At 57.8% G+C, this 15,387-nt stretch overlaps 1 protein-coding gene across 1 annotated transcript in view; it reads right to left on the bottom strand.

Moving 5' to 3' along the window:
* Nucleotides 1-1,119: 1,119 nt before the first annotated feature.
* Nucleotides 1,120-15,387, bottom strand: part of SSU72 (SSU72 homolog, RNA polymerase II CTD phosphatase) — a 31,841-nt gene continuing 17,573 nt past the window's right edge. The window contains exons 3-5 of the mRNA XM_004425485.3: nucleotides 4,119-4,258; nucleotides 3,383-3,501; nucleotides 1,120-1,620 (exon numbers count right to left, since the gene is read on the bottom strand). Of these exons, the coding sequence (XP_004425542.1) occupies nucleotides 1,519-1,620; nucleotides 3,383-3,501; nucleotides 4,119-4,258 (361 nt within the window). The 3' untranslated portion in view covers nucleotides 1,120-1,518. The remainder of the gene's footprint in view (nucleotides 1,621-3,382; nucleotides 3,502-4,118; nucleotides 4,259-15,387) is intronic.

Genomic DNA, 15,387 nt, shown 5'->3' with positions numbered 1-15,387 from the left:
CCCGGCCCCGGCCCGATGCTGAGCCCCCGCCGCCTCAGCAGAGGTCAGCCCGCCGCGCACCCACCGCCGCCGGCCGGGGAGGGGGCGCGGGGCGGGGCGCAGGCAGGGGACGCGGCCGCTCCCGGGGTCGCTCGGCCGCCCGGCCGCCGCGCTCGCCACGCTCCGCTCCGCCCTGGGCCCTCCTCCCTCCTCCCTCCTCCCTGCGCGCGGCTCCGGCTCCGGCCTCCTCCCTCTGCGCCCGCCTCCCGGGAGGGACCTCACCGCCCGCGGCCGCCCCGCCCCCACAACGCCAGCTGGACCCCAACTCGGGAACAGCAGGGCCGGTTCTCGCCCCTATCTGGCCGGTCCGACCCTGGTCGCCTGCCCAGCGACCCCGGACCCAGGCCCACGTCCGGAGCCCCCGGGGCGGTCCTGGGGCTCCTCCCCGCTCCTCTTCTCTTCTTTAGTGGAGGGGCCTGCAGGGCAGCTGGGGAGCTGCCAGGGAGGTCACTCCAAAGCCATGGTCACATGGCCCAAGGACAGAGCCCAGCAAAGGCCCAAGGATGCCCCACAGTGGGGGCAGGACCAGCCTGAGCCCCAACTTCCCTTAGGGGTCAGCCCCAGGCACCTGGGCTGGGCAGCCTGGAAGCCCAGAGGCCAGTGTCTGTGGCCCTGCTCTGGCTGGCCCATGATGCTGGGGGCCTGGGGAGGAGTCCCAGCCAACCCCTTGTCCACAGCCTGAGGACAAAATGGGCAACACGGATGTGGACCACACTGCCTGCACAGGAGCCCCCAGCACTTTCCCACCAGGGACCTGAGGTTTTCCACGGAAACCAGGAGCGGTCACTGGGAAGTAAGGCTACTTAGGAGACAGTGGACACCAGGGACAACAGACCCCAGCCCCAGGAGCAGGTGTCACAGGGAGAAGGCCCCGTTCGAGAACCCCAGGGTCGTGCTGGGCAGCTAGCCTGGACCCACAGGCCCTGGACTGCAGTCACCCAGCCCCCCTTTCAGAAGGGGCTGAGGGCAGGACCCCTGCTCCTGAGAGAGGCGTGTCTGGCACCCACCTCCGTCCCCTCCAGAGGACCTGCGCTGGCCAGTGGGGGCGGGCCGGGCGAGACTTAGGACAAAGCAAAGACGTCCAGCAGCAGCATCTATTTATTGGACAAGTGCAGGCTCTTTCCTAAGATGATGCAGCCGTCGCTTTATTCAGGTGTTTGCACATTCCAGCCAGTCAGGGGCGAGGGAAGGAATGTACAACCAAAAATACAGGTGTAGCGGGGAAATGTACTGTAAACCGTCTCTTTCTTTTTTGGTTAAAGAAAAAAACTTTATAATCAATATCCCACTCACAAGTACAGGTGGGATAGGACACTTGATTGTTTTTGATCTGGCATTCACGTATCTTTTCTCATTTCATATGTACAGTTCACTGGGCGCTACCACCGTCCCCAGCAGAATAGCCACAAGTAAAAACAGTATCAGGAAGGAATGAGTATTAACAAAAGGAAGGAGGCTCTGAAACGCGGCTTCGGGAGGTCAGTAGAAGCAGACGGTGTGCAGGAAGGCCCTCCCACTCTTCTCCTCAAACTCCTGCAGCAGCTCGTCGATCTCGTTCTCCATGTCCTCCGTGTGCTGAATCTGGGAAGAAAAGAAAGGCCGCCTGAGCAGGGGCAGAGCCGGCTGGGCACTTGTGAGTGCACGAGCTTCCTGCCCCAGCTGCATCCTCTTCTTAGGGATGCCTGGACCACTGCGGGGACGCAAGGGGACACCAGGCCCCGAGCAGCCCCAGGGCCCTGCAGAAGGGAGGGCTGCACAGAACAAGCCACCTCTGGCCTGTCCTGGTGCTGACCACTGATATGGGGACTCATTCCCACCCGCCTGGGGGGGGAGGGGAAGCTGCAGGGTTCCCAGGGCAGCCGCAGGCCCTCCCTTGCTGAGCCCAACAGGGAAGGGGGCTAGGCGCAGAGCGGCTGCAGCAGGGCCTGCCTGCAGCCGATGAAGGGATGAACCCTCACCGCCCATACCATCCCCACTTTGCAAATGAGCAGCCCGGAGACAGAAGGGAGTCACTTGGCCCCAGTTGCCCAGGGAGGAGGCCAGCCCATGCTCTGTGGGGGGCTGTCCTGGGCACTGTAGGGTGTTCAGCAGCATCTGTGGCCTCCACCCATGAGCTGCCACTAGTGTCTTTCCCAGTTGTGAGACCCGCAAATGTGTGCAGACATGGCAGATATCCTGAGGTGGAGAACCCCTGCCCTAAAAGGAGGGGATACAGCCCCGGGGTGGCCCAGGGCTGGCTCCTGAGCACACCTGCCCTGGCATGGGCTGCACCGTGGCCAAGGCTGCTCACTGGCCCCTACAAGCAGTGCCTCTCTGAAGTAAAGAGTGGCCCCTCTGTAACTTGGCTCTCGTCAGCGTTACCCAAGTGGAAGTCATGTGTGCAACTTCTGGGACATGTCTTCCGCTTCAGCCTTTTTTCTTGCATGATGGCTGGATCATGGGCACAAGTGCTAGAGCTTCAGCAGCCACACTGGACCACGACACACGTTGGGAACAGAAGCTATGCTGGGTGGCGCAACAAGCGAGCAGGGGCCTGGGCCCCTCACACAGCAGACCAGGTCCAGCCTGCCTCTCCCCAGACTTCCTGGGTGAGCCACTGGTTCTCCTATTCTTCTGTGACTCCACAGCCAGTTGACCTAAACACAGATCCCACGGGTAGAAGACAGGACCAGGCACGTGGGTTTCTCCTTGGGTAGGTCCTCTTGTAGCATCTGAGGACGTTTCAGTCCAAGCACGGCTGCACGGTGGCTGCACAAGCCCTTGGGGTTTTCTCACAAGGGAGGATGCCCAGGGCCGTGCGGGGAAGGCCAGGTGTCTGGAACCACCAGTGCTGAGAGCGAAGATGAGGACGCAGAGCACCCACGAGCCCTCGGACACCATCTCTGGGGACCCCCAGGCTCCACTAGACATGTCCGGGGTTTTGGCAGGGGCCCGTGTCCGGGAAGCTCTTGACGGACACACAGAGCCGTCTTCGTGGAAGCCAGACATCAAGCAGGTGCCTGCACCCCTTCCATCAACTTCACGAAAAGCAGAAGGTGAGTTCTTAAGCCAGAGCCACTTAGTGGGTTCTCAAGCTTGTGGGCCGCTCTGCATTCACTTGGGTTTTAGCATTTGAAAATGAGCTGAATGACAATCGAATTGTGTGACGGTCACTTTCACGGTGAAACTCTCGAGTGCAGGAGATGGTCCCAGTCACTTCCCTCTGGCAGGGACTGCTCCTAGGGGCCCCAGGCCAGGCAGACCTGGACTTCTGAGCCAGAGCACGCGCAGGCTCCTGGGGTTTCTTGCACACCCCTCGCCCAGCTCAGAGCAGGGGACAGGAGTAGGGGTGCTGGATACTCACACACTGGCAGAGCTCACAGATGAGGAAGGCCCCAAGGGTGGCCTCTTCGTGGTTGTCCTGGATGTCCACGTTGATCACGTGCACCGGCTGGCAGGTCTCCTGCTCTCTGGAATTCAGATCTAACCGGGTCAAAAGGACACAGATGCCAGAGGCCTCAGAACCAGGGCACAGGAGGGCGAGTGCCCCAACTGCTCTTCCTGCCCGTGGCCTCTGGGGGCTCAACGAAGGACCAAGCATCAGAGCAGGCGCAAGCACCTGCCCTGCTGGAGGAGCCTCGCCCCGAAGACGGCTGTGACTCAAGAAAACGTCATCATCAACCTCAACACCAGGCCACCCGCCTCACCCTCAAACATCCAGCTCGTCCTGCGGCAAAGCAGCCAACAGCACTTTCATGCCCAAAAAGCAGGCTCCAGTTCCTCCGTGAAACCCGCAAGGCGCTGTCGGCCAGCACACAGGTGGCTTTGCTCTGAGGAACATGAGCCACCAGAAGGCTACAATCTCCACAGCTGGGCCACACAGGTCAGGGGCCAGGCCCTCTGTCCACCTCACTACGGCCCTGCCCACAGGAGCCCACAGATGTGCCAAGAATCCTTCACTAGCCCTGAGCCAGGAAACACAATAGGATGGCGGCTGCACTTCCAACTGGGACGAGGGAGCCCAGGAGGCCGTGATGCACAGGGCACCGCACCTCGTCCCAGCAGAGGCATGCGGGCTGGTCCTGAGTCAGCGCTCTTACCTTCCACCACCTGATCATACACCCTCTCTTCACAGGTGAGGATCAGATCGAACAGATCTCTGCAGTTCTGGAACCTCTCTGGCCGGGGCTTGATTCTCTTATTTCTGTCCAACATGTGCAAAATGCCATTCTGCGTGTAGCTAAGCGCCAGAGTTAAGGAACTTCAGAGAGAAGTGTTGGTTATTAAACCCAGAAGTGCCTGCTGGGTGTCTGCACAGGCAGAGCCATCCCGCCCCCACCCCAGCAGGAGCACCAAGGTGACGGAGGGGCATTCTGGGGAGCAGGCTGTGTCACAGTCCCCAGGTCCCACATAAGACACATTGGGTGGGGGAGGCGCATGCCCCAAGCCCAGCAGACAGGCCCTGACCAGCATCTGGACCATGTGCCCACCTCGGGCTGCAGCCCCTAGACCCACCCTTGCCAGAAAACAGAGACCCAGTGTCTGCTCCCTCCTCGTCTGTGTCTCTTCAACCCGCTGCCTGCCTTTGTTGACTCGTCCTGCAGCACCTTTGCAACTGCTCATGCTGAAGCCCAGCCCTTCAGCAGACAAAGCTCACCTGGAAACCCAACCCCAACTCCAGCTCCAGCTCAGTTACAGAAGAAGGAAAACCTGAAAACCCGCCAAAGGAAGGAAACCCCAGCAGCAAAAAGGGGGTCCAAGAGGGAGAACCCGAGTTAGCTGAAAAGGGAAAGGAAGGGGGCCTGGAGCCTGAAAGGGCTCAGTGCCCCTCGGAGCTCCGGGGACTCACAGGCCCTGCAGTTGAGGTCTATGTTGAGTAGGTGACCCCTGAGCTGGAAGCACCTCCTCAGGGGCCCTCCAGATAGGGCCACACCCCCACCTAACTCTTGGGGTCCAGGAGAGGGCTCACCTCCCCGAAAGAGACAGAGATGGAGGCCCTGAAGACGAGGCCCGTGGTCTCTGAGTGTCATTCCAGACAGGTGGGGACAAGCATCTTGTTAATTCTATTTTAGAGGCACAGATTAGCTGATTTAGGAATTCTGAGTGATACATTTAATGTCTTTCCCAGAATTTAAGTTATGATAATTTATATAAATAAGCTTGTATTACTCAAAATACATTTCCTACCTTCCTGCATAGTGAAAACGACTTTTAGAATATATTTAAGTTGTCCACCTAAGAGTTTTAACTTAAAAAGACACCTGACAGTCAGCTGTGGGGTGTTTTTAACTAAGTGTGATGAAAATCACAACCTATCCACAGTTCGCGTCCCGGGTGGGCCTCGCGAGCGGCTCTATACATCTAGGTCTGTCCTTCCAGAACTTGGTCCCTCAGACCCTTGACATCCAAGGCCAGTGGAAAGAAAGGGGCACGGAGGCCCTGCACACTGGGGCAGGTCGACAGTTAAGGCTCAAGTCCTCAGGGGCAGCCTGTGGTACGGTCCCCGCAGTCCTGTGGGCAGAACGGAGACTATGGAGCCGGCAGTGTCCTCTGTGACCTGCCACCTAGGTGAGCTCGGCTTTGGGCAAGGCCACGGCTGGAGGAGAGATGACCACCAGGTGCTCAGGGCAAGCTCTGCATCGGGGTCTGCAACAGTCCTACCCAGTCCTCGCGAAGCCCCTTCCTCCTACTCACCCCTCAACTGTTCATGTCGATGAGTTAACAAATGAAATTAAGATTCATGTAATTAAGGAGAAAAGCCTAGTTTAGGGATCAAACCCAAACCCTCATTAGTGTAGCAGGGGGCTAGTAACAGTGGCCTTTAGGACTATCTTCTGGTAAATACCAGAGACACAAGGCGCAGGCCGTGACAGGCAGGACCACGGAGGTGCACGTGCCAGGAGCTCTCGAGAGGGAAACCACAAACCCACCTGCCAATTCAATTCACAGGGACCCCAAGTCCCACTTGAACCCCACCTCAAACCATGCAGGGACAGGAAAGTGGGGATCGGGATGTGAAGGATCAGAATGAGGCTCGAGATGCGGAGTCATCTGCCACCAACACAAAGTCTTTATTAGAATCAAAGCCGGGCCAAAGGGAGGGCATCACTTCCTTTGTGGAAGGGCTGCACACAAGGCGAGGACCGGCTTCTGAAGGAAGACCCAGAAGACCCAGGAGCATGGGAGGGAGAGAGCATAGTGTTAGCAGCTGCAGAGCTCAGAAGCATTTTGTCAGAAGAGAATGAAACATTTCATGCAAGTGTTTCCTGGCTGAGTAGTGCCCTTAACGAGGAGCCCCGGTGCTGAAGGCACTTGGCTCTGGACCCACAAAGGGAGAAACAGCCAAGACAGAGCCTGGGGGACCCTTGGGTTTGTGTCCATGAGGCCGAGCTGCACAGGGAGCCGGCCGCAGACAGGACCGCCCTCTCGGGTGCCCCCGGGGAAGGCGAGAAGCACTTGTTCTGTCTCTAGACCCAACTGCCCCCACCGACACACAGGTGCTCCTGCAACCACGGGCCTGGACATAGCGACTTGCCTGGCTGACCACATTCGGTGAAGGGCTGGCCGACGTGCAAAGGCAGGAAGCCACCTCAAGGGACAGGAGAGCAGGCTGGAGCCTCACCTGCTGTTCGCACACTTGTAAGAAACGAACCCCCCTGGGCCGGCCCTGTGGCTTAGCGGTTAAGCGCGCGTGCTCTGCTGCTGGCGGCCCGGGTTCAGATCCGGGCGCGCACCGACGCACCACTTCTCTTGGCCATGCTGAGGCCGTGTCCCACATACAACAACTAGAAGGATGTGCAGTTATGACATACAACTATCTACTGGGGCTTTGGGGGAAAAATAAATAAATAAATTTAAAAGAAACGAACCCCCTCAACTGGGCTGGGAAAAGTGGAGGAGGAGCCCGACTGGGACGGAGGCCCCGAGGCTGGCGGGTGTGGGCGGAGGGTGCGGCGTGGGGGCTCCCACGTCACCTGGCTCCCTACTCAGCAGCTGGTCGACCAAAAGGACCCCAGCCTCAGTGAGAGGGGAGATTCCCAACGGAGCTTCACTGCCCAGTGAACCTGATGCTTCCGGAAGGCCAAGGAGACAGGGATGCTGTTTGGTTCTAGTGGCTAGATCCAGATCCCAAGCGAGATTCCCACCCGCTGAGCGTGACAGGGAGTGAGGGGTAGGGGAGGGTGGGTGTCTGACGCCGAGGGGCCGCCAGCCCCCATCAGTTTGCAGATGAGCAAATGTGGCCCTGACCCGGGTGGTGGCCATGCGTGTCCCACCTCGCACCTGGTGTGGCAGCACTCCTGGCCCCTTCTCTCGGTCTTCAGAGAGGACGCTGCTCTCACCCGGAACAGGCGAGGGTGGCATGGCGCCTCCCCCAGCTGCGAGGCCAGCTCAGATGGGTGGGCACCTGGAACATAGGAGGGTCCCCGAAAGACCCGGATGTTCTGTCATGGCACAGGAGGGACAGGAACAGAGGCTCATCTTGAAACACTCAGGGTCTTAACCATGAAACAATTGAGACCCTGTCAGTGCAGAGCATGCGCTCTTTCCAAACTGTTACACAAACACGAGCAAGATGGCCAAATGGGCACGTGAGGGGAAATGCTCAGATTCAGGATAGGATTCTTCAGGGACTGTTCTTAAAGAAAAGAGAAAGAAAAGAAACAGCACTCACAGGAGACTTGTCTTCTCTTCAAGTTGAAAAGCAAAGGCAAACATTGAGAGTTCACAAGTCCACATGCCCCCAGGCCCAACACGAGCCCAGGGACTGGGAGCAGCCCAGCCCACAGGCCGCTGTGTCCACACCTGCGCCCAGGCTGCAGGCCGGCGGTGCCCAGGGGCCCACGTACTCTGCCGCATCTGTTACTCTGAATATCTGCCCTTCCCCGAGAGTTGAGGCACTAGTTAGTCTAGTTCTAATTCAAGGCAGCTGTTCAGACATCAGGTTTAACCTCAACCACGACTTCGCCTGTGCTGCACCCTCAGCACATGAGACAGAGGTTAGCTGACATTTTTCTCTCTGACATGGCTTCCCAGAGAGCAACTGACGTTAACAGTCCATCTGGTGAACATCCGCTTCCAGACCAGCGCCAGGTCCTTCAGAGTCGCGGCAGCATGTGGCACCCCGTTCCCATTGCCTGCGAGGACAACCTGCCGTCCCACAGCCACCCACAAGGGGTGTCCTTCCTGCCCCTCCACGGGACCATCCACCCAAGCGAGTCAGGGCCAGCTGCGTGGAGGGAATTGCTCTGGCAGGCGCACCCTAAGCTGGCGAGGTGAAGAACGCGGCTCCGGTTCCCGTGGACAAGGGGGCATTTGAAGGTGGGCAGGGGGTTGGGGGCAGGCACAGAGCAAGGCCTGTGCTCACAGAGCCTACCTGTGGGAGCCTCGGCTCAAGGCAGAGATGTTTCCACGAAGGAAGACGGAGGGAGCACCCAGGGTAAAGCCAAACACAAGCACATGAATGAGGAGATGGATGAGCTGTTTCCAGAACAGGGGAAAGGTGCTGGCAGAGATCCAAACAACGGCTTGGACGGTCCCTCGTGAAGGCCCTGGATTTAACAGTGGGACCCCCATACCCCACGTCCCCACTGAGCCACCACGAGGCTCTGTGCTCGGCTGGGGGCCTTCCATCTGCCTCTTTAACTTGGGCCTACTCCAGGCCCAGTGCCCAGGCCCGTGCTGTGGACACCCCATCCCAGGCCCCCATCCCTCTTCAATCCTGGCTGGACAGAGCGCTTCCCAAGGGTCGGAGGTGAGCATAGCTCAGGCCTCCTTTTCCCACAAATGTCACCATTTGAATGAAAGACAAACCACGTAAGAAAAGATGGGTGCGGAACACTAAGAACAAAAGCAGGGTCTCCCCGTGGAGACAGAACTCCCAAGGGCAAGGGCTGGGGAGCCAAGGGGTGGTGCCAGCCCGACCCTGGTCACGTGGCACCTGGTCAGAAAGGGGCTTCAGGACAGGCGGCCTCACAGCGCCCATGGGTGGGGGTAGGAGAGTGACCCCACCATCCAGGGTCCCCGTGTTCTCTCTTAGCAACCACAGGAGGTCAGAACCTTCACTGCCGTGGGGACGCTGCCCACCCTCATCTGACCCAGAGGCCAGTGGGCTCTGCCCAGCCAGGGGCTCTGGAGGCAGAGTAGGCAGGGGGCAGCTCGGCTCCAAGGTGTACACTCAGAGGCTGGCGCGCACATCACTGACCATGGGGGTTAACGCTCCAGGCAGCCTGCTCAGGTCCTGGTTTGATCAGGGGTTGCTTGCGCTTCACTAATAGGATGCCTATCTCAGATGCTTCTGATGCTGCCTGAACAGACCCAAGCTCGTCCTGGTCCGTATCAACATCTCCTCTGTCCTCAAGCGCAACCACGCCTAAGCCAGGTTTTCCCACTTGCTGGCTTAGCCTCAGATGTGAACCCAAGTCCTGCAGGGTCCTGGCTCCCCACAGCTGGGCCGTGCCAGAAAACCTGCTCATCTCTTTGAATCCTATAATCGGGTTTTACTTCTAAACTGAAACAGAAGATACAAACCAAGACTTCTTCAGCGGGGACCCAAGTCCCTCGGGGGGGAAGATCCTCAAAAGCACCAAGGCACTGAAATGTCCAAGCACCCTCCCCCCACCACTCCAGAGATGCGCCCGCCCAGGCGCTGGGGTCACCACAGGTCAGGGTGCGTCCAGGCACAGCTGTGTGAGGTGATGCAGAGGATAAGGCCCTCAGCCCATGGCGCTCCCCTAGATGGGTAACAGCTGGCCACCACCAGCCATCCACACCCCAGGCGAGGAAGGTGGCTTGTGAAAGCCCCCCAAGGCTTTCATTTCAAGGGCTACGTGCCCCGGGCAATCTCTCAATCCCTGATCCATCCGTAAGGGACGACTGCCCCGCCCAGGAGGTGAGAGCCGGGTCAGCAGCCCTCCTCTATTCTCTGCTGGCTTCCAGAATCCCCTCAGGCCCCTGCCTGCCCCGGGGTTCCCTCTGGTGTGCCCCTCCCACGAGAAGGGGGTGGGCGTCCAGGGAGCCCCCTCCGTGCAGCTGGAGCCTCTTGGGCACCTGCTCCCCCAAACTGCACCTGGTGGATGGGCGGCTCCTCCTCCCCTATCTCGGGAAGAATTCAAGTACTCAGTTCAAACTTTAGGATTACCACATAGCGGCAACATTTCTACCTTCACTTCAGATCGGCACCAACTGAGGCCTAGATGGAGGCCTGTGGCCTGGCGAGGCCTGGGACTCAAGAAGCACGTGAGCTGCTGCCCCCACTACACCTGGACCACACAAGACGGCCACGACAGTCAACTCTGCACCACAGTGTGAGGTGGTGCTTGGCTTCCCTGTGTCCTCGACAACCTGCTGTCACGAAACCTCCAGCGCTGACTGTCAGTGCCATCAGCCTTAGAAGGGCTCATCAAACACAAACCCAAGAACCACACACACTGGCCACAGGAGGCAGGACAGGCTCACTTCTGCCTCCACAGGGACCCTTCATGACAGTTTCACGTTAGTTAAATGGCCACATCCCCAAACAGAAGACTTAAGAACACACTGGATCCTGCAGACACACACGTGACAACTGGGAAGCAGCGTGTTGCATTCACGTCACCTCCTAGAGAACACAGCACCTGTGAGCCTGGAAGTGTGAACAGCACTGTTTTTAGGGCCAAGTGTTACTTCTGTGTAAAAGGAATGAAAATTAGAAAAACAAACCTTCAGACAGCACATTCAGGGGGTGTTCCCAACGGCCTGGAAGCATGTAGGGACCAGAGGCCTCCCACGAGGACCGACCTGCGACTCCTGGTTTCTCACAGCTCAGCCCCCACAGTGCAGTGGGGACAGCCTGGGAGAGGCAGGCACACCAGAGCAGAGGTGCCAAGAACTCCCCAAACCGCAAAGTAGCAGCAAAGTCGCTTTTGTTGGACTAAAATTAGCAAAAGATGTACTGTGAAGTACAAAATAAACCCCACTTGTCATCACATTCTGTGTGTGCCAGCTGCACCAACACTCCTCATACACTCGGGTTCCCAGAGCACACGCCAGTCGGGAGCAGATCCCCCGAACAGGGAGGCGGCTCTGCTGCGGCACCTGCCCCAAGAATGGCAGCTCGGCAGCTGTCCCAATTCCGCCTGCTACCCCCACTTCCCGGGAAAGAGGCCATCCTGTGGCTACTACCTGCCAGCTGTGCTCGCCCGGCACACCTGGGCCAGCCACAGACCAGGAGTGGGCACAGTCGTCTGTGACGGACACGGACGGCCTTTCCTGAACAACTGTCAGATGTGGGCAGGCAGACAATGCAGCATTCCCACAAAAGCACAGCAGAGAGCAACAGTCAGTCCCTAAACTCATCGAGGAAGTTTCCAGTTCACAAGAGCCCGGGCAGAGGGCTGTCACACTTCGTCTGATTAATCAGCACCTCCTCTTCATAACTCAGGGCGCAGAAAACGCCCAATCTGCCCAACCTGGCACTTCACAAGTTGTGCTCCTTGTAACAGATGGTTCTGGAAAGCTGCCCACTGCCCAGTGTGAACAGGCCACCCCACACTCCGGCCACAGTGGACGCAGCACAGTAGCATCTGAGTGGGTCTCTGCTCACCTCAAACTGGTTTGCACAAAGGGATCTGCAGAGACTAGAGAGTAAGAATTACGTTATCACATTTCTTCAAAGGAAAACACTCTTCCAAAATAGTGTTTAAAAAAAACAAAAAAACAGCGAGAACTGGTAAACGACCCCCCCTCCCTCACTGAAATTCCAATTATTTAGTGATTTAAAGAAAAATATGAGTTGTTTTACCGCAAAATTTAAGACAATCTAAAAAAAAAAAAAAAGGTAAGGCAAAAGCAATAACAGGACAAAGTGGACCAAGCCCAGGACGGTCACTGAACTGGACCCATCCCTGGCTCCCCCACCCACGCCCCCGTCACCCCCAAGAGGGTTTTGACACTCTCATGATGATGCAGTTTCTACAAGAAACCAAACTGTCAGCCTAAGAAGAGCAAGAATGAGGAGCTCATCCAAGAGGCCAGTGGTCACTACAAACTGACCTGGCTGCCCCTGCAGGGCTCCTTGTGGGGACCAGCGTGAGCAGCCAGGGTCCAGAGGCCGTGACGCAAACACGGCAGTAGAGAGAAGCCTGGCCAAGGCAGAGAAGCACAGGTGATCATGAGGTTCACGATCATGACGGCCACGCTGAGGAGAGGCAACCGGAGGAAGGAGACAGGCGTCCCCAAACGTCCCCAACCAACTGCCAGATGCCCCGGGGTGGCCTGAAACAGGGCTTGGTGGAGCTTTTCCTGTAAAGGCTCCAGATCTTTATTTGGGGGGGTACAGTGACGCCAGCGTGCCGAGTGGGGCTAGGACAGGGCACAGCTGTGTTCCCATACACGCGTCAGGGAAGGCCGCCAGCAGAAGTGAAAAGCTCACAGAAAACGCCAACGACCCTGGGAGATATGCTCTCAAGTGTCTGCGGAGCTGGCGTTTCACGACGGCAAGTGAGCCAGGCGAGAATCGGGCCTCCCTGAAGAAGGCGCCGACTATGGTGCTGTTCTTTCAGATGTGTCCTCCAAGACGCCCCAGTGAGGTTCCTCGTTTTAGGGGACGCTCTCAAAGGTTTTAGAGGTCACAAACGCAGAGGGAGCCCCTTGTGGACAGCAAGCCCCGATGTGACACGAGGCCCTTGGGTGTCACAGGCCTGCGGTGTGGACTCACTCCTACGGTCCACACTCGCAAGAGGAGCGGTCAGCTCCAAGGTGGACGCAGCTGGACCAGTGTCCCTGCTTGGGGCTCCCTCAGGGGCACTATGCCCCCTGAAAGTGGGTGGGAAAGCCGTACCTGTCATGTCCAGGGGTTCATGGGACCCCAGACCCACACCACTGCCTCGCCTGGCTTCACCCTTGAGCCCTCCGTCTCTCACCCAGGGAGGCTACCCCTGCCCCGGGAGGAGGGCCGTGTTCCTGAATGCCCATCCAGCCCCAGCCCCATCAGAGCTCACCTGGATTTCCACCATCCAGCCTCCAACACTGGTGACACGCCACAGGCCACGGCCATCTCCGAGTTTAGATTTGGAGGGAACAAGCCACAGAGAACCACACGGGTGCATCATTGGAAAGCATACCAAGTGTTACTCCCAAGGCCGTCCACCTGCCCCCACCACAAGGGAAGGCCCGTTGTCCTCTTGCTCACCAGACTCTCCCAAGACGGAGTGAACGAGGAACAGGAACCCCAACAACCCCTCACTCGCTGTGGATACAGGACACTGCCCCACACCCACCACCCCAGGCGCCCATCCCAATACGTTTTCACGGCAAAGCCCTGAAGCAGCACAAATATGAGACGTTCCAGCTGGCAGGGGGAGGACACCAGCGAGCTGGCGGCGGGCTGGGGTGGCACCTGGGAGCCTCGCTACAGCCCCTACCAGTCTGTCTCTGCAGGCCTTGCAACGACCACCATGTCCAGCGACTCTGCTCTTTCCTCCCTGTCCTGAGAGGAAGAACCGACAGCCGGGCAGGACAAGGCCAGCTCTGTGGGGAGCAGACAGGCGGTCTGGGAGGGCTATCCTGGAGCCGCTGTATGTTGCCACAAGAACACAGCCCACCGGCCCTCAGAGGGAGGACTGGCCCCAGTGGGCAGGGGCCTCTGGATGAGCCCCTGGCACAGCTGGGGGAGCGAGAGACGCAAAGAGGCAACAGCTTTAAGCTTGGGATCCTCTGAAAGGGCTTGGCGGGCAGCTGGGATCCTCGGATCACACTGAGAGCCACTACACCAAAAGCTTTTGAGCTAGAACTTCTTCATATTTAGAAATTAGTTCATTTTGGTAATCAAAGCAGCACTTGTTGCAAAACATGTAGGCTACACAAACAAGAACTCGGGAACCCCTGAAGGAAGTTCAAGTCGGCTCTAAGAGCCACTGGGCAGCCAACCTAACTGTCGCCCCAACACAAGGCTCAGTGGCCAGCAGCTCTGGCCCGGTCTAGGATGGCCTCGTGCCACCCTTGTCTTCAGGCAAAGTGAAACCACCAGCACGATCCACTTTATGTAATCCACTTTCAACACACCTGCGGCAGGCTGGGGGGACCAGGCTGTCCCTCGGCCTTGGGTGAGGACTGCAAGCTGTAGGCGTGGTCAGTGCGGTTCCATTATGTCCAGACCCAAGTGACCCCCGGAAACCACCATGGCCAATTGGCTCTGTTCAACTTGTGGCACCTGAGCAGATGAGATAAGCAGGCAAATACCTCTCAGACACGACAGCTACTACTCCGGCTTTATCTGAAACATCTTAAGGCCATAATTTATATTTTAAGCATGAGTGCTTTCTAAAACCTGAAAGCTTTAATATAAGCAAAATTAGATCAGAGTTTCTCCAGGAATCAGTGTCTGTCTCAGGAACACATTTAAACAAACACCATTTTCAAAAACTATTTAAAAACATAGCTGGGGCCGGCCCCGTGGCTTAGCGGTTGGGTGCTTGTGCTCCTCTGCTGGCGGCCCGGGTTCGGATCCCGGGCGTGCACCGACGCACCACTTCTCCGGCCATGCTGAGGCCGCATCCCACACACAGCAACTAGAAGGATGTGCAGCTATGACATACAACTACCTACTGGGGCTTTGGGGGAAAAATAAATAAATAAAAACATAGCTGCTGCCGAGGGTGAAATGAGATTGGATCACATACCACAGAGGCGAGCAGGAGCCCCCGAGCACCTCAGGTGCAGTGAGCCAGGCTGGGGCAGGGGCCACGGATGGTGACCGGGGACCATCGGTGAGATGGGCATGCAGAATGTGCCTGACAGCAGAACACTCCTAGAGATGCAGACCCAAGCCCGATGGACTCAGGAACGGAAAAAGGGCTGGACTTGGGGCCAGCACTGTGGCTTAGCGGTTAAGTGCGCGCACTCTGCTACTGGCGGCCCGGGTTTGGGTCCGGGGCGCACCAACGCACCGCTTCTCTGGCCATACTGAGGCCGTGTCCCACATACAGCGACTAGGAGGATGTGCAACTATGACATACAACTATCTACTGGGGCTTTGGGGGAAAAAATGGAGGAGGATTGGCAATAGATGTTAGCTCAGAGCCGGTCTTCCTCAGCAAAAAGAGGAGGATTAGCACGGATGTTAGCTCAGGGCTGATCCTCCTCACAAAAAAAAAAGAAAAAAAAAAAAAGGGCTGGACTTGACTGCAGGAAGCATTCCCAGGGCAGGACCAGGAGACCCCACTGAGCACAGCAAGAGAAAAACAAGCTGGGCTTGAACAAGGGTCTCATGAAGGCAAGTTTCCAGAAAGGCCTAGTGGCCCTCATTACAAAACCAGTGAAAGTTCAGGGGCCTCAGACCCCTCTTGAGCTGCAATGTCCACCAACCTCGTAGCCAAGATGGAGGTCAGGAGG

This window comes from Ceratotherium simum, chromosome 22 (assembly GCF_057802395.1).
Source record: "Ceratotherium simum simum isolate JZ-2026a chromosome 22, ASM5780239v1, whole genome shotgun sequence".
NCBI lineage: Eukaryota > Metazoa > Chordata > Mammalia > Perissodactyla > Rhinocerotidae > Ceratotherium > Ceratotherium simum.
This window is presented reverse-complemented; position numbering and strand designations above follow the sequence as displayed.